The sequence below is a fragment of the Equus caballus genome, chromosome 19 (genome assembly GCF_041296265.1).
Source record: "Equus caballus isolate H_3958 breed thoroughbred chromosome 19, TB-T2T, whole genome shotgun sequence".
Classification (NCBI taxonomy): Eukaryota; Metazoa; Chordata; class Mammalia; order Perissodactyla; family Equidae; genus Equus; species Equus caballus.
Genome location: NC_091702.1, coordinates 23128101 through 23147691, shown reverse-complemented (window position 1 = coordinate 23147691; position 19591 = coordinate 23128101). Strand labels below are relative to the sequence as shown.

Genomic DNA, 19591 nt, shown 5'->3' with positions numbered 1-19591 from the left:
ACTGCCCCTAGTGTCTGAAACTGGGCCACCGCTGGGCCTGGAATACTCAAATGCCTTCTCACATACCTTTGTCATTTGACTTTGTCCTTAGGCACGGTGCCAATATCTTAATTTCCTATTTTCCTATACTCACTGTCTAGTTTAGGCTGGTCCATTATCTCTTAGAAGTTCTGACAATGACTTCTTCTCTCTGGTCTTCTCACTCTCAAGTGCAGCCTCTAAAGAGTTGACAAGGTTCTCTCTCTAAACTACAGAACTGCCCATGTCATTCTGCACTTGAAACCCACAGGATAACATCCAAGCTCCTTTGTGCCTTCTCCTTGCCTTCATTGCCTGCTCCAAACTCAGCAAGATGGTCCTGTTGGGGTTTCCCACTCTCCCTCCTACTTCCAACCTCTGCACCTGTGTTCCAGCTGAACCCTATACCTAGAATAGCCTTCTCAGTCTTGTTCTCCCTCCGCTTGGCTAACTCCTGCTCATCATTTTAGGCTGGTCCAGATTCTCATCTCCTCTAGGTCTCCCTCCCTAAATGCACCAACTCTCTCAGCTGCCTTAATGTGTGTATCAATTACTGCACTTTACTCATTGTGTTATAATTATCTTTGTGCATGTTTGCCTCTCCATGAGACCTTAATGATGGGAAATGCCTTATTCATTTTAGATTCTCCATCTTTGTGTAATGAATGAACTTATGAAGTATGCAAATATGAGTATAATAAAAACATATACTCAGACGTCTTCCTATATTTCTATGGCCCTAGCAGGACCCAGGTTCCCCAGACCATCTTCTGTATCCTGGAGAGTGAGTGGAGTCCAGATATCAAGGGATGCTGCTTATAAACCCTTACCTAAAAAGCAATGAAGAGACACCCCTAGAATGTTTCCATTATGGTCAGAGACTGTCACTGTCTCTGGTAAACACGAGCCTGAGAGATCCTGACTGGAAAAGATGTCCTCCTCATCATGGAATCCAGACAGGTAGTGGCTGAGATTTTAAAATGAGAAGTTTTCAGGGTGGCCCCATGGCCAAGTGGTTAAAGTTCCACACACTCCACTTCGGCGGCCTGGGGTTCACAGGTTCAGATCCCAGGTGTGGACCTACTCCACTCATCAGCCATGCCGTGGAGGCGTCCCACATACAAAATAAAGGAGGATTGGCACAGATGTTAGCTCAGAGCTAATCTTCCTCAAGCAAAAAAAAAAAAAAAAAAAGGAGGACTGGCAATGGATGTTAGCTCAGGGCAAATCTTCCTCACCTCACCAAAAAAAAACCCAAAAGACAAAAAAAAATCCCCAACATAATCTCCAGACAATCCCCAACATAAGCATCTGGCCTTTTCTCTCCCTCTTCTTTTACACAAACCCTCTGCTTCTCCTCAGATCCTGCATTAACACTTTCCATCTTCAATGCTCCTTGCATGTGATATGTTTCTGGTAACAAAATAAAATAAAATAAAATGCTCCATTTTCTTCATCACCACTTAAAAATAATGCCAGCCATTCTTCAGGTCTCAGCACTGAATCAGTCTATTACAGCCAAAAGTAATCATTTCAGCCTTCAAAATGCTCTAACACTTATGCTCTGTACTTCTTAGTTAACATTATGTACTTAACATTTGCATAGTTCTTTATGGCTATAAAACTGTCTTATATTTTGATTACTCTTTTCAAATATGGATGTCAAATCAATAGACAAATTGCTCAGAGAGTTCAGCATCATGTTCTCATACTTTTGCATGTTGCCATGACTCCAAACATACGCCCATTGTAACAAACATAATAAACATTTGCTGATAATGTTGATAGCCCCATTTTTTGGCTCCACACAGGAAAAATAATAATCAAAAATGAAATCAAACCTTCATGGATAATCTGGAATGAGTCCTATTCATCTAGGCCTCTTCAACCAGCCATATATTTTCTATAAAAGTAATAACACGTCTCTTGACATTGTCGGGCAAAGAATCGTTGGCTGTATCAGAATGAATAAGCCAGAAGTAAGAAGAAGACATGTCTGCTGGTGAGACAAGCTTGAGATGGGGATAGGGAGGAAGAACAACCATCACTGGGCAATAATAATTACCCCTCTGTTTAATCAACCATAGAAATATAGTTTTTAGGGAGTGTACCAGTGGTCAACAGTTTGGCAAGAAATTAGCATCAGGGCGGTCCAAGAAAAGATAATAGACTCTCATAAAAGATTCACACGAAAAGAATGGCAACATGGAAGTAGTATAGAACGGTGATTAAGAGGCCAAAACTTGATGACAAGTATATGTGCTTAAATCCCGACCCTGCAGCTGACTTGTCGTAAAATTCTCCTCAATTTGAGGAACTTCAGGTTCCTCATTTCACAGGCTTGATTGTAAGAATTAAATAAAATGTAAAAGCATTTACTATATATATGGTAAACACTCAGTAAATATTGGCTGCTGTTACGAATAGTATAGTAATGCTATTATTGTTATTGCTTGTTGTTGTTATCAACTGAGAATCTAAGGATAGGCAATATTTGAAGTGCCAGACTAGGAGGCGGGTAGTGAACGTCAAGAAAAATTCTCATCCATTCCTGGACAATCTTGCTGGAGCAAGCATGGCTAGAACCTTAGCAATAAAAATCTGGAACTACAATCAAGGCAGGAAGACATTAACTAGATTTGGTCTGCAAAAGGTAGAGACTTGGTCTCAGGGACAACTTTTAGCTATTAGAATTTGGCAATTAGTCACAGAGGCAGACTTGTTACAAAGGTTCAGAGACAAAGCTATAACTTCTTCAATGCCCATCAACTACTGAAATGCATGAACCCAGAGCACGGTACGGACTGAGCCTGCTGATGAACATCAAATGACTAGGGGTAGTGGGGTAGGGGGAGAGGATGACCACGACAAAGTTGAAACAAAAGCACATAAATAGAATTGGATCCATATACCCAATAGATGTGTAGCTGGCATGTTGGAGACTCAGGAGAGGCAGGGGTATAGTCCCAATCTGAGTCTGAAGGCCTGAGAACCCAGAGAGCTGATGGTGTGAGTTCCAATCCAAGTTTGTTCGAGTCTAAAGGCAGGAGATGACTGAGGTCCCAGCTCAAAGGCAATCAGAAAAGCAAATTCTCCCTTACTCAGCCTTTTTATTCTACTCAGGCCTTAAGTCAATTGAATGAGCCACACTCACATTGAGGAGAGCAATCTGCTCTACTCAGTCTGCAGATTCAAGTGTTAATCTCACCCAAAAACACCCTTACAGACACACTCAGAATAATATTTAATCAAGTATGTGGACATACCATTGCCCAGTCAAGCTGACATAAAATTAGCCATCACAAACACCTACTATTTATCAGGTAACGTGTGAGGCACTACAATGGTAGATTCCTGTGGCCTACGGTTTAGACAGTGCTGCCAATAGGACTTCCAATGTTGATGGAGCTGCTCTGTGTCATTCAATATAGTAGCTACTAGCCACATGTGGCAACTGAGCACTTGAAGTGTGCCTTGTGCACCTGAGAAACTGAATTTTAAATTTTAACTTTAATTCACTTAAATATAAACAGCTACGTATGGCAAGTGGCGACCATATTGGATAGTACAAGTCAAGGGAAAGAAGTTTGCAAAAGAGTAACCCAACGAGTAATTATAAAATGTGAGACTTATGCAAGAAAAGGTTAAGGTTCTGGTTGAGGGATGGTAGGGCAGAACTTATTTAGATAGAATAGTCAGAGCAGTTCTCACTGAACAGGCCATCAAAGTTTAAGCTAAAGCCTAAAGAACCAAATCTTGAGAAGGCGCAGTCAGATGGAAAATTGAAGACTAGATTCCAGGCAGGAAGAACCACATACACAAATGCCCCAAGGTAGGAAAGTTTGTGTTTGCTTTGAGCAACTGAATAAACCATAGTCGACTGGAGAGTGATGGAAAAACGTGTTTAAGAGGAAAACAAGGGCAGCCTCTTACAAGAGTTGCAGGCCGCAGTAGGAGCTTGGATTTTATTTGAGGTAATTCACGTTTACATTTTTTAAAAGATCATTGTGGCTGATTGCTGTGTGGAAGATATGTGAGCCTTTGAATAAACACTTCATGTATGTGCGCGCACGCATGTGTGTGTGTGTGTGTGTGTGCGTGTGCGCGCTTGAGTGATTTGCTAGTTCAGTTCTCCCAATCAGAATATAATCTCTTCAATATTAATGTGTATTGTATTCAAATGAATATACACTTTGCATCAATATTAATTCATCTATAATTAATGACATGTATATACATATGTTCTTGAGCTTTTTTTAAGTATGGAAGGAAACACCCTCCTAAGTATGTCGATAACAGGGAAGGATTCTGTAGTTAGGACTATCGACACACTTCTAAGTACCTATACCAGTTACATAAATGAAATAGCTGCGTAAAAAGACCACAAGATTATCCTTTGACTCTTGAGAGAGGTCAATTTCTGGCTGTAGAAGAAAGAAAAGGAGGAATTTAACAAGTTAAAAACGACAACCGTGAAGCTAATCTCAGGTAAAGGGGACGCATGGAGAAAGATTAAAGCAACTGAGGTTAATTAATTAACCCAGAGAGGAGAAGATTAATGAATTATTGTGAGGATGATGTAGAACTACCATTCAGAGGATAACGTCTAGTTGGGGTGCATTAACACCCAAGAGAGAACCGAAGCCAGCAGACTCCAACTGCAAAAGGTGCTGTTTATGGCTGTGAAACTCTGGAATCGGTGAGGAACGCAGAGCCCTGTCCTGTGGAGGTCTTTAAAACAGGGTAGATTCTCATCAGTCTCATTTAAAAGGTTTAAGTGTGATCCTGCCTAAAGGCAAGGTGCTGAACGGAATGACTTTTCAAGGTCCCAGCCAGTCAGCCTGATAAGACCACACACAGCTGATTCCGTGCTGATTTTCTTTTGTTTACCCATATCTTATTGTTTTACACCACCATGTGGCCGCGCTGAGTAGAAATGTTATAAATTTTGAATCTGAACATAGGCCTTAAGAAATATCAATAGCGTATTTTCATACCATTAGAATTGCAGTCTGGTTAGAAATATTCAATCTGTAAAGTCACCTGGCATGAATATGCTTATGTATCATGATCCTTTCCTGGTATTAGTTTGGAAAACAAAACTGGTACCTATCCGATTAATAATAACACGTCAAATTCTTTCATTGTGCATTTGCCATTCTATAGGAATGGGGTTTGATTCACAATAAGCTGAGTTCCTGACATAAAAATCTTTTATTTTAGATGCATATATATTTAAAAGCTGGATTCTGAACCTTTTACATTTAACAGATGTATTAAGTAAATTAAATATGACTTCAGAATCAATTTTGTAAAATGAATTCAAATTTACTATGAAAAGAATAGTAGATTTTCTTGCAGGAAAACAATAACCATTGACAGCTGACTGAGGGCATCATGTTAAAAATAATTTTAGATATAGCACATTAGGCCACTGTGCTTCCTGGTACCCTTCCTCTTTAATTTATGCAATAAATACATCAGCATCCATTAGCATATTAAGCTCCCATATGAGCTAAATGTTGCACTGGGTTCCACGCTGGACAAATTGAATTGACAAAGCCGTCTCTATCACTCCATTCCCAGGCCGCCTCCACTATAAAAGCCTTCTGTGAAAAATGGGCAATGAGGTAACCCTAGGGCAGACCGCTTGTCTTAGAATTCTAGTCACTCTGTAGGCCTCAAGTTCTTTGTAACAAGAATTTCATTTTTTTTATTTTAAATAAATAAATAAGATAATGTTTGGTTATTAAGTCAACAGATATTTGTTGGGTAACTACCACACCAGGCACTGTTCTGAGCACTGGGGATAGAGCAATGAATAAAATAGACAGAAATCCCTGCCCTCAGGAAGCTTACATTCCAGTAAAGAGCCAGACAGTGAATATTTTAGGCTCTGGTATGGATAGTATTGGAGTGTGATCAGGGCAGTCCTCACTGAGAAAATAACACCTGATAAAGACCTGAAGGAGGTGACCAAGGAGGTGAGAGGGTATCTAGGGAAAGAACATTCCAGGACAGGGACTATGAACTGCAAAATCTCAGAGACAATGGTGTACTTGTTCATTTTGAGGAACAGCAGGTGGACAGTTTGTCTGGAGCAGAATAAGTGAAATGAGATTAGAGAAGTAATGTGTGACCAGATGGCATACGGCTCAAATGCCATTTTAAAGACTGATTTTTACTCTGAGTGAAATAGGAAGCCCTTGCAGTTTTAAGCACAGGAGTGACCTGCTCTGACACACTAATTTTAATGGAATTGTTCTGACTGCTGTGTTGAGAATAGATGATGAGGAAGCAGGGAGTCCAGTTTGGAGGCTGTTTGCAATAATCCAGGTGAGACCTGATGGACCAGATGGTATGCTAGAGGTGATGAAAAGTGGCAGGATTCTGATATAAGTTAAAGATAACCTGACCAGAATTTTATCTTGGATTGGATAGAGAATGTGAGAGAAAGAGAAGAGTCAGTGATGACTGCAAGATTTTTTGCCTGAGAAATTGGATAGATGGAGACCACTAGAGACTGAGGGAGGGGAAGGAAGGAGAATCAGAGTGTTGGGTATGGGTATGTTAAGTTTGAAATACTTATTAGGTGTCTAAGTAGAGATGTTGAGAAGCCAGCTTCTATAAGAGTCTGGAGATCCAAGAAGAGGTTTAAACTCAGCATGTAAATCTAAGAGTTGTCAATCCAGAGAGGGTATTAAAACTATAAAACTGATGAGCTCATCAAGGGATTGAGTATAGAAAGAAAGAGGAGTCCAAGCATTGTGCCCTGGGGCGCTCCAAAGTTAGGAATCCAGGGAGATGAGGAGATACCAGCAAAGGAGACAGAAAAGAGCAACCAGTAAGACAGGAGGGAAACCAGAAAGAGCAGAGTTGTGGAAGCGAGCGGGAAAGCAGACACTGCAGAGGGGAACAAGCAGTTGCATCTCTTGCGCCTGAGAGTGTGTGGAAACTGAAGACTGAGAAGTGAACCATGGCACGTACAGCATGGAAACCACTGGTAGCATTGACAAGAGCAGTAGTGTGTGAGCAGAGTGAACTGGGAGGAATGCGAGCCTTGCTGGAGTAACTTCAAGAAGAGTGTTTTGTTTTGTTTTGTTTTGTTTTTAGAGAAGGAAAGAACTAAGATGATAACTGGAAGGAAGGAGATCAAGAGAGGCTTTTAGGGTGTTTTGTTTTAAGTTCATAGGAAGAACAGCATTTTTGTGTGCTGGTAGACAAGCTCGAGGAGAAAAGGAGAAACTGAAAGAAAGGGAAAGAGAGGGAGGGAGAGACAGGGGCGAAGAGAGAGAATTGCTGGAGCAGATTCCATGGGCAGGCACAACAGGCTGGGATCTGGTGCGAGAGTGTGGGTGGGATGGGTTTATTCTACTCTGTCAAATGCTTTACATGGTGTTTAGCACTTAGTAAAGGCTCAAAACTGACAGATATTAAACCACCAACTGTCAATTAAAAGGGTTTGGCTAACATGATCTTACAGTTCCACTGCAGCTACAACATTCAATAGGTAAGTGTAAGTAAGTTGACTAGAACAATGACAACAAAATGAAACATTTAGAGGCAACGTTGAATTACACTGACTAGCATCTAGGACGTTGGTCTAAAAGGTAAACAGAGATACCTGAAGGAAAGCGGGAAGAATGATGGGTTACTGTTTGCATTCGAGTCATGAAGTGAATCAGCCAGAAGCACGATCCCACTAGGTACCTGACTCCTTGTAGATGCCCTGCGCTGATTAATTAATTACTTTGCCCTTTGTAAATTCAGCATGATGAAAACCTCTATCTCCTGCCTCACAAATATCACATGGTGTCATGTTATTTCCATGCTATTTTCATGTTCTTCCACTGAATTTTATGCTGATTCATAAAGTCTAAGCTGTAGGGCAGAGCTCTGGTGGGACCCAGACAGAGGAAGGTGGGGGGTAAGTCATAAATGCCATTTCCACTGGGAAGAAAATGGAATTGGAGCAATTACAATCTCAACTGTGTTCCTAATATCAACATAGCTTTCCATAAAAAGTATCTCAGCAAACATGTAGCTTCATGAAACCATATTTTGTTATTTAATACTAGCACCTTTTTACTATTATAATAATTGTGCTTCCCTAAGGGCAGGTAATAATTTCAATGATTCTTAATTCGTCACTTATTTCAATGTAAATTTGGAGATATGTTCCTTTGGAAAAAGACGAGCCCCCAGGTGTAATAAAATCATCCTTAAGAATGTAACAATTTGACAACACGCCATTACAGTAAAAGCAACTTTGGAGAAATATTAATAAAAATACTAAAACTTCTACTTTTACGTTGGTGAACTCAAAACCAAATCACTAAAAGCATTAAAAATGCAGGAAAGCCCTAGAAACCCACTGTGGCTATCTATCTCCCCTGTTCTTACAATCATTCCACTCCAAGGACGGCAATCACTAACGTGATAGAAGCAATCAGTTTATGTTCTACCTAACTCAAGCCAGTGGGTATGCCATCCAGAACTACCTTTCCTGTTTTCTGCATGTTTCAAAATTGCAAAGTTTCTTTCCTGAACTCTGCACAGTAATTTTAGTACAACGTATGTATTGTCCCTGAAGAGGAAACAGTAAACTGAAATATTTAAAGGGGCCTGTGGCCAGAACGTGTAGAAGCTGACGTCTGACTATTGATTGACAGTTATACCAGTGCTTTTCACCTGTTGCTCAACCTAATAATTTGTTTATCTTAGAGAAACTATGTCAAATCTGGCCCACCACATATTTTTGGAAATAAAGTCTTGCTGCAACACAGCCCCACTCATTTGTTTATTTATTGTCTATAGCTGCTTCCGCAAGGCGAAGTTGAGGAGTTATGAGACCACATGGCCCACAAAAGCCTAAAATATTTACTATCTGATCCTTTACAGGAAAAGGTTGCCCAAGCCTCGTTTAACTAATGGCTGGTGTCCTCATTAATTGTTGGGCCGTAGTTAGGTATCCAAATGCTAACAGAAGGCGGAATCAGAGTACAGAATCAAGTCATCACCTAAAGAACCCAACTTCTATAAGTACAGTGTGTGCTGTCCTTGAGAGTGAGATTTTTACATTTTTCATTGATTTCCTAAATTCAGAATTTATTAAATGAATTTCTATTAGGTGACAGGCATCCACATGTCAAGCAGACTTCCTTTTGAGGTTATCATGGGAAGAAAATTTTTCCAAGTGTTTCTATCAAAATGCAAATGTTTGAAATTCATTTTTGTCCCTCTTTAGTCTATGATTTTTATAACTTGTTTTCTACCTCACACATATTCACACAGCATCAAAACCTCCTAGCTCACTTTATCGTATTGTTAAATTAGGGTTTTGAAAAATATAAAAGGATTCTTAAAAGATTAGTTATTCTTAAATTATTGTCATTTATTTTGAAATGTCAGTGGACAGATGCTTTCCAATACCACATGTGTGAGAAGAAATATATTGAACTGAATAATCCTCCAAATGGTGGTATTTTTTTTCCACTGTTAATTTTTAAAGTCCTAATTTTTGTCTGTCCTGAGCAAGAATGTAAACATTTTAATTTTTTCAACAGAGTACCATAGTAAGTTTATAGCTGCTGTGCCTTAGACAACCTATATTTAGGGAAGGAAAATTCCTAATGCAGTTTACAATGATGTCAAGAAACAACATGTATCTGCAGGCAAAGATAAGAAAAACATTCAGGGGGTACACAGTGATAGCTCTACTTAAATAAATAAACTTTTGGTACTAGTGATTAGGTACACAGGATTATTATATGTTTAATTGGCCAATGTGACAATTTGGAATTACTTCCAGTCTCATTTAATTGGATTCGGAGTCTCTGGGGAAAAGAAATAGAGAGGCCTAGCAGAGAAACAGTCATAAAAGTAAACTGTTTTTCTAAAGGGTGCTAAGCAATGAATTAATATCCATTTTTAATATCCCCTCAGCTTAATAAGACTAACGCAATGATTCTACAGACTAGATACTAAAACCAATTCAATTAAACAGAAAGGTTGGGGGAGGGGAGTGTCTGTTGAATTGGAAAGTTTGTATTTTCAATTTTAAGGAGGCTAATTTAATCAAAGGTGAATAATCTTTAACTCAGGTAAAGTCTGAGATATGCTTAAATACCTGCATAATCGTTAGCTATACATGCTGTGCTAGGTTTGAAGGTATTTTGGAGTCCATAAAATATGTTACTCTATAAATGCTTGGAAGCTTAATAGGAAGCCACCAGAACAAAGCATTCTCCCGCAGTCTTTAAATATTCTTATACTGTACAAACAGAAAAACCATCTAGAAGACAAATGGCTTGTTGCTACTCTTACAGTTTTAGTTTAGCTACCAAAAAACAAAAAACCTACTTTCTACATTCTAAAACATGCCTTATGCTTTGCTCAATATTAGTCTAGTCAGTACATTAAAAAATCTTCTTCCTGAGTATTTATATATACTCGCTGTTGGGTTTTCCTTCTGTCCTATAAATTTGTTTTTTAAAAAAATCTGTCCTTGTTCTTAGGAGTGCCATGATTGCTGACTACATGTTCTGGCTCTGTGGAAGAAGTGACCAGTGTGTAAGCAAGCTCATCAAACTGTATTGGCAGGTAAAAATTGATGCCCCAACCAGGGAGGAGGAGCCCGTCTCATTTTTAGAACCAAAATGAAGGATTGGTGCTTAAAAGACTGCTGAAAAGGTAGCTCTGGGCATATCAATCAGAAGGACACCACTCAGTAGTAATGTATTTATAATGAAGTAGATGTTCTGAGACTAATTTTAAGGGCAAAATTCAAGGTTGTTAACCCTTGGCCCATACTTCAGTTTTACAACCCAATAAAAATTTGAGGCATCCCAGGAACTGTTTTCCCAGGCATGCTGCTGTAATGACATGATCTTTTAAAATATGAATATTGTATTTTCATAGATTCTTCTTGATCTATGACCTATAAAAGCAGATGCTAGAAGTAATACTAATTACATAATAAAAGAAAATGCAGAGGCCAGTGGTATTTCTTGGGTAACATTTAGTATTTGGAAACATAACCAATAACAAAGTGCAGATCTTCTTTCTTCTTCTTATTCAAAATGGCAGCAAGAACTCATCCCAAAGGTCAATGAGATGTCAAGAAGAGAGTCATAATTTCTTAGAGTTATAAGGAGAATTTAGAATTTACTAGTTCAATCTCCCTCACAACATACAAAACTGTTCTCGTGCTATCCTCCCCCCACAAGTTATCAATGACTTTCTGCTGAAATATGTCCAAAACGAAGAGCTCACTTATCCCCAAGAAATAACATCCAATTTGCTAATTATTGAACTGTTTTCCTCATTTAAAGTAGATTTCTACTCCCTTAAAATTTCCATCAAGTGGCTCCCCAGTGAAACCACATGCACCAAATGGAAATTCATTTCCAAATAAAATATTTGAAATATTTGAAAATCGACAACAAAAGCCAACTGCCTCCTCTGTGTCTTCTCCTATCCAGACTGTGTGGGGTGTTTTCTTCCTTGTATTTCAAGATGATTTAATTTAATTGGATATGAACCTTTTGAAACAACTAGAATAAGATCTGCTAAAATAGTAGTATGAAAGTAAGAAATAATCAGTAACAGTGACACAACCTGATTTTCCTCACATTTTCACTGTTGTGTCTTGGTCCCTAGTATTCTCTCTATATATTGTGTGTTATCCTCATTAGACAGTAAAGTCTTAGGTTTACCATATAAAATTCTCTGTAATTTGTATGGTCTATCTAAATATTTGGAGCTCAATTTACATACTACAAAAAATAAGCATTTAAATTAGTCCTAGTATACTTGAGACCTATAATTATTATGAAAAAAAAAAGTTGACCTTCAGGTAGACAAAACTTTAATATCAAAAAATTATTAATTTGCTGATAAGTTTAAGATTTTCCTAAGGGAATCTAGAACAGTAGTAGTTGCCTCTAGGCATGTGAATAAATAGTTGTAAAGAATTGCTAGATATGAAAAATAAGCAAATCATATGAGAAATAGATATAGTAAAGGAAGGACTTTTCATTAAAGGATTTCAGAGGCTTCTGGAGAGAGGTGGGGAAGGAGTTGAATCTTGAGGATTAGATAATGTTCAGCAGGCCCAGCATAGTCTAGGTCCCAAATGAATGCTTGTTTTAATTTATTCATTCATTAAACAAACATATATTAAGTACCTATTGTGTTTTCTACATTGAAATAGGAAAAAATGTGTCCAATATTGGTGCAACCCAAGACAGATTAAGAGCTTAAAATTTGGGGCCAGCCCTGTGGCTGAGTAGTTAAGTTCGCTCAATCCACCTCAGCAGCTGGGGGTTCATCGCTTCGGATCCTGAGTGTGGACCTACACACTGTTCATCAAGCCACGCTGTGGTGGCATCCCACACAGAAAAACTGGAATGACTTACAACTAGGATATACAACTACATACTGGGGCTTTGCAGAGAAATAAAAAGAGGAAGATTGGCAAAGATGTTAGCTCAGGGCCAATCTTCCTCACCAAAAAGCATCAAAAAAAAAAGAGCTTGAAATTTTTGTAAATAATTTTTTTTTGTTTCCTTCAGCTTTCAAAGAGCATCTCTATTTTAAAAGAGTATCTCTATTTTATTTACCTCAAACTAAGAAAAAAATCTCCACTTACCAATACATGCATGTTTGCTATATAAAAAAGGAATAAAACAAATACTATTATTTTACTACTGTGCATTAATAATAGATAAGAAAAACATATTTCTCTTTGTGTTCTCTTTTTCTCCTTTAATCCGAAGCAATTTGGTATATTGGGAAAAAGCCCTATTCCGGAAGTCAAGCCTGATTCAGTCCAAGTTCTAACACCAAATAGTTATCTAATCTGAGGCAAGTTAGTCTCTAGAGGAGTTTCAACTAGAAAATAAGAGATCACTAGCATAAAGTATTTGAGAAGGTCTATTCTTTAGCACTGAATCTCATATTTTTAGGCACATCCAAAAATGATGCCACAAATTTCAAGAAAAAAAGAAGTAATGTAATTAGAAATTGCATCCTGCAAATAAATTCCATAAGCTACATCCCTCTAGCCAGCCCCAACATCAGCATACCACACCATTGTCTCACCAGTTATGTGCTTCCTTCTGCTAGTCATCCTCTCCCTGATGTCACTTCAGACGTATACACCTTCCCCCCCAAACTTTATTCTGTCCTAAATCCAAGTGAGTTTGGGGGCATTGCCATAGAGTGCCTAGTCCATGTCAACTTTAAAGACAGGGATGCCCCACTACCCAAACCACCATCAATTACACTGGTGAATTTAAGAATGTCCCCAAACATCACAGACTGGAAGTTGTATCTGCATGTATAGACATTTATAGACATCCATTAAGGCTGAACAGACAGGGGCTATTTTCACTACCTTTCTAAGTGGAGAAGTTACTATACATCTTTCTTTCAACCGCATAAAATCCCAACCACTCTTGCCAGTTATACTTTTTAGAAATCTTAAACAGGAAGTGGAAAATTTCAGAAGGTACGAATTTGAGAACTGGTCTACACCTACTCTCATAAACCATTGACTTAAAAAACTCTTAGATGCAAAAGAACAGACCTTTGCTTTGGTGAGCTCAATAACACCTTTCAATTATATTAAGAATATTTTTCATATCATCAACCCAGCAAGAAAAAAAAGGCATAAAGCTCTATACTATATGACAGCTCACACTGGGATACAGCCCTTTGAATAAAAGTGTTTGCATATAGTATTCTATAATAGCATCACTTCTTCTAGAGAGGGTTGGAAATAACTTGTTACAACTGTACTTGCATGCATGTCTCTGCAACCTAATACCTGTCTTCTGTTATCAGCGACCTTCCTCTTCTCAAACACACCTCCCAAGACCTTAGTACAATTCTGAACTCATAAGCAAAATGGAAAGTCCCTAGTCAGACTTTGAATTAGCTATTTTGAAGCAGCAACCCTTATTTATTTATATGTTGCTCCTAAGTAATAATATTATTCCAAGAAGAACTTTATCATAAACTCTAGTCCTCCTCCCAAGCCCACTTAGATCCATGGCTAGATTCAGGAAATAAGCCAACAAGACTCCATCTTCCACTCTTATTTTCCCGCCTTCACTTTCAGCCATGCTCTCAGCCATGGGGGTTGTCTCATGCGTGGCTTTATCTCCTGCAGTGTGAGTAACAGAACCAACTCTGGTCCTCATGGCTCAGAAAAGTGGAATGAAAAAAGGTGATAACAGCTAATTTTGTTGCAAAACTCCCACAAGATGATTGCAGAGGAACCCCACTAAACAGAGGCAAGCTACCTGATCTACTCATTCCCTATCTTAATTGTTCTTATTCCTTTCTTGAGTCAAAAGCCTTCTAAGGGGTCCAGCCCCATGGTGTAGTGGTTAAGTTCAGCACGCTCCACAGCCTGGGTTCATGGGTTCAGACTCCAGGTGTGGACCTACACCACTCATCAGCCATGCTCTGTGGTAACCCACATATAAAGTGGAGGAAGATTGGCATAGATGTTAGCTTGGGTCTAATCTTCCTTAAACAAAAAAAGAGGAAGATTGGCAACAGATGTTAGCTCAGGGCTAATCTTTCTCAGAAAAAAAAAAAAAAAAACTTCTAAGCATCTAATTCAATTTACAAGCATCCACCTAGAAACAATACTCATAAACACACAGAAAAAAGTGTGCTTACTATTTATCTGATTGCATTGGAAAGTGATCTCCTACACATAGTCAGAATACCAAAGCAGCATTCATAGAGAATTATGGCTTTCTCACTCTTCAAGAAGGTTGTACAATTCTTCTGGAATAAGAAATTGAAATATCATATTTGACATCACATCAATGACAATGTTTCATTTTAATGGCAATAAGAGGTAAAACCCTGATTTACAGTCTCTAATAGCAAATGGACTCAGAACTCCTACAGATCACAATCTCTCAAATGGGTAGGTATGTGTCAAGAAATACCAAAATTTGTATTACATCATTTCCCTTGTCCTCAAGTCAATGAGATTATCTTTGTTAAGTCCATATCATCAAGACTGTCAGCATTTTGTTTCAATTTTAAAGCCATCTGAACAAAAAGTGACCTTCATAAAAGATAATCCATTTGCTGAGTGTCTGTAGATTTTTGTCCCTAGAAACTCTCAAGACTGTCTGTCTCACTCCCAGTATTGGAAAATTCATGTTATTATTTGACTCCAGCAACCTCATTTAGAGTAGCAGCTTGACTAAAAAAGCTCATGGTTTTTCAGCAGCATCTTTAGGAGTAAATTCAGCATTTCAATCAAAAGATTTGCCTCCTTTATGGGAATAAGATATCAGCCATGATACAGCTAGTCCTGGAATGAACGTCTCACTATCAATTTATTCTAAGAAGGGGTTTTCTTTTCTCTTAAAAAATTTTAAATAATTAACCAAACCAAATCACTTCTGAATCTCTTCTCTGGGTTACCAACAAACTTCTCTAATAGAAAAGAACTTCATGGTATGCTCTTCTATCTTGACAAAGATCTGCTGAAAAGGCACTGATTTGGGTTCTTGGTTCTGAAGAAGTTGAAGACTTTCACAGGAGTAAAAGACCTCTTTTGGGATTGTTGGAAGGGCTGTTGACACCAAACAGGCCCATGTAGAAAGCCTGACGTGCGGAGCATCTTTCCTCAGTGAAGCAGCAAAGGCTGAGACAGTGCCAACTTCACAGGTCCTCCATCTGTGCAGAGAATACCAAGACTTCCCATCCAATTCAAGTGGTATTTGGCATTGAAATGTTCACCATCTTAAAGATAGCAATGGCTTAAATGGTTTCCAAAGAGGGATCACCAAAAAGAAATACTTCTTTTGTGTAATTAGTCTACTTTCAAAGGATAAAATCAGGAGCTTGTTTCACTGAAAGATAAAAAATTTACCCAGCCACGTGCTTGAGGAAGATGGTGCAGTCTGTGGGTCCCTAAAGCCCTCCTGTGGCTTTCAGGGGTTCACAGACCACAGGTTAAGACTCTTGCACTATTCCTTCTCTTTGCAGCAGCCCTTTTTCCCTTTGGTATTGGACCTCACAGAAGACACTGCTTCTAGCACTCAAAGCAAAAAATAGCACCCAGACTGTTGGTGTCATATATGCTTCCTTAAACTGCGCTGTGGTCATTCAAGCTTGAAACCTTCCCATTCTAGTGTCTTCAGGCTCCTCTTAAATTAGTGGACACCCTTCTTCTTTACTCTTCAATTGTACTTGTCATCGATACTCATTCAGCAAATATTTATGGAGCACTTATTAGTGACTATGGGTTAGACACTGTGCTATGTGTTGGAAATACAGCAGTGAACAACACAGACCCACCCTGTCTTCAAGGAGCATGGATTCTCCAGCGCAAAATATTTACCAGGAAAAACAACTCGTACTCAAATTTGATACCACTGCTTCTTAATCTGTTGTACTTCCACGATACCATCAAAGTGAATTGCAAAACATCTCAATACATATTTGCTAAATTAAGCAATCAACCAAATTAAATATTGGTTTGACATAAAGCTCAAACCAATAATGTAGAGAATATTTTGGAACAGTTTTGTTTACAATTAAAAAATTCAGTGCTCGTATGAATTCAACAAGTATTTCTGTGTGTGTGTGTGCGTTTTAAGTTGACAATTGTGGACAAGTTTTGTGCTTTAGTGGAGTTTGGGATTCCTCAGGATTTTTGAGGTTGCAGATGTCCAAGAGTCTTTTGTCTCATTGGTTTAAGTGCTCACAGATATCTCCATGCAAATGCTAAGGTCTTAGCTATTAGCTTCTTCTTTCCAATGTGGCAATTAAGACAGCAGCAAGCTAATGGATTTCTCTGCACTAACCAGAGAATGACGTAGGATAACTTAACACTGAACGTACATCAATCCCTTATACTAATAACAAAGACTAACTTTTTCACTCCAGTTCTTTGTTTTTCTTCTGGATATTGCAAAGTCATCCCAACATTAGTCATATACTTGGTAAAAATTTGTGATATTTCAATGTCAGAATAAAAATAAAATCTTCAATATGAAATAACAGGCAAAATAAGGTCAAGGAACCAGAATTTTTTTATTATCTTTAACAAAACACCTACATATTCTAGAGAAGAAAGATGTATTCTCTCTAAAGATTTGCTTCCATATGAAAAATTTTCCACAGAAAGGAACAAAATAGAAATACCATATGAACATTTTTCTTAATGACCTATATTTATGATCTATTTATCTATTTATTTGGCCTTGTCAGGCAGAGAGTTTACAAAACATTTGGACAAGGAGTGTCTGAAAGCAGCCCAGGTCTTATAATATTTAGATTAGATATAATTTGAGAAGCACCAAAGCCACTCACCTAAAAATATTTTTCCTGTGAATTGCCATGTATCATGCTTAAATTCTCACCATTTAGCATGGAGTCTCTAGTCATCCCCAAGTCATATGCAAAAGAAATTTTATTTGAAAGTGTTTAAGTCATTATTGAATGACCCCTGAACACAGTTGTGTGAATTAGTTTACATGAGACTTCTTAGTCTCTTTGGAAACATGAAAACAGAATCCTGAAGGAACAAGATGGAAGGAAAGGTAGGCTCTGATGAGGAAAGGTGACAGAATGTTCTGGAATATAGGGAATGTAGGCTCAGCAGAAGGACCTTATGAAGGCAAAGGATATCTGTGCTTAACACTGTGAAGGAAAGGAAGCAAAAGAATATAGGCAATAAAGAGCAGTAGAAAGAGGTCGGGCCTGAAATTCCCAAGATGTAACTTCTAGTTCCAATGCTAGAATTTGATTTGGGATAAGTCGTTTCATTTCTATATTAGTCAGCTATTGCTACAATAATGCTGTGTAAACAATCACTCTAAAACTCAGTGGCTTATAATAATAAGCAGGCTGGCTTGGATTTGACTGATCTAGACTGGTCTTGGCTGGGCTTGACTAGGCCTAGCTCCAAGCTGCAGAGAGGCCCAACTGTGATCCACATGTCTCTCATCCTCCTTTGACCAATGGCTACCTGATGTCTGCTCTTCTTATGGCAAAATGCAGGATTCTAAGAGAGAAAGCAAAACCGTATAAGCATATTCCAACCTTCTGCTCATACCATGCTTGCTAACATCCCATTAGCCCCAAAGCAAGCCTTGTGTCAAGTCCAAGGGCAAGGGATAAGATTCTTCTGCTCACACAAAGCCAAACAAAGGTGTTGGCTATGATATTGCTACAGGTAGGAGGAATACTGAGACCAGCAACTCAATCTACCACAGCTCCTCTAGACTTCAATTTCTGCTGCTGTATGCTGAAGAAGTTGGCCTAGGTCAGTGGTTCTCAGACACTGGTCTAGTGACCAACTGCATCAGAATCACTTGGGAAAACATTTACAATATTAGATTCCCAGAGTTGGATGAGGTCTTAAAAACTGTGTTTGTCTACTGATTCTTGGGTGATTCTGATGCATGAATCTGGGCTAGATGGTCTCTTAGGCCACTGACAATTTTTTAAGTTGATGACCATATCGTTTATCTGGGGCTTCCCTAGGTACAAAAGTAGAGCATCAGATGACCTGCACAAGTAATGCTGCCTGACAAGGCAACTGATAGAAATCCATAAGCCCCAGATTCTCCCCTCAGTCTTCCCACTATGTAGATGCCTCCCGTAAGTGAGACAGCCTGTGCTTCCCATTTTTAAAGGTTAACAACTGCTCCCCTCTTATCGCCGTGATATAGTTGGTTTTCTTGCCCACCTCCTATCCCCAAAGCAAACTCCTCGGCTGTTTCAGGATCCTTCCCTGTGTTCAGTGTTACATCTAGATAACAATGAGCATTGCAATATTTTCTAGTCACTTGCCTACAAAGAGATTTGTCCATTAAGCTAGGCAATATTAAAATTCTCATTTCATGAATTCTCATATTTTTCAGTTAGAAGACAGGCTAAAGAGGAAGTGTCCAAATTGAGATGAGAGCTTCCTTTCCTGGATCTTGAAAAAGATAAATGTAGAAATGAATTTCTCATCTAATTATTCATTCCTGTTTATATAGTCTTTAATGATATGTTTCCATGGCTACCAGCGTTGTTAAATGCTGCCTGTGTTTCATTTTGCTTTGATGCTATTTGAGGTAGTATGCCAGTAGGAGAGGTTCACTTTTAAATGAAAGATGTAATTGAAGCATATATTTGATCCAAGGTTGAGTGTTCCTGTGAAGGAGATAGTGACCGTGACATTATTTTCTGTTTATATAGTTTTGTATAGTTCTTCTACTGATGTTCTGTGGGTGTCCCAGGCAATAGGAAGGAAGAAAGGAAGGAAAGGAAGGAGGGAAGAAGAGAGGGAGGGTGGGATGGAGGAAGGAATCTAAACCACACATATTAAATTCGTGTGTACATTTCAGTACTATTACATATATTTGGTGACACTCATTTGGCCAAACTGTCAAGTAGGTGAGATTTTCTTCTCCCCTCACTGTCCCTCCTCATCAACCCCATGTGTACATGCCAAGGGCCAAAGCCTTCTTTCAAAAGTGAGTTGACTTCCGTTACTTCACCTCAGTGTGAATTTTGGTCCAAGTGCCACCTTTCCGGA

General features: G+C 38.6%; 1 protein-coding gene across 2 annotated transcripts in view; it reads left to right on the top strand.

Moving 5' to 3' along the window:
- The window catches only part of SPATA16 (spermatogenesis associated 16), a 219601-nt gene that overhangs the window by 126879 nt on the left and 73131 nt on the right, over positions 1-19591 (top strand). For both annotated transcript variants that reach the window (XM_001494206.6, XM_014732759.3), the window contains exon 5: positions 10536-10620. In XM_001494206.6, the coding sequence (XP_001494256.3) occupies positions 10536-10620 (85 nt within the window). The remainder of the gene's footprint in view (positions 1-10535; positions 10621-19591) is intronic.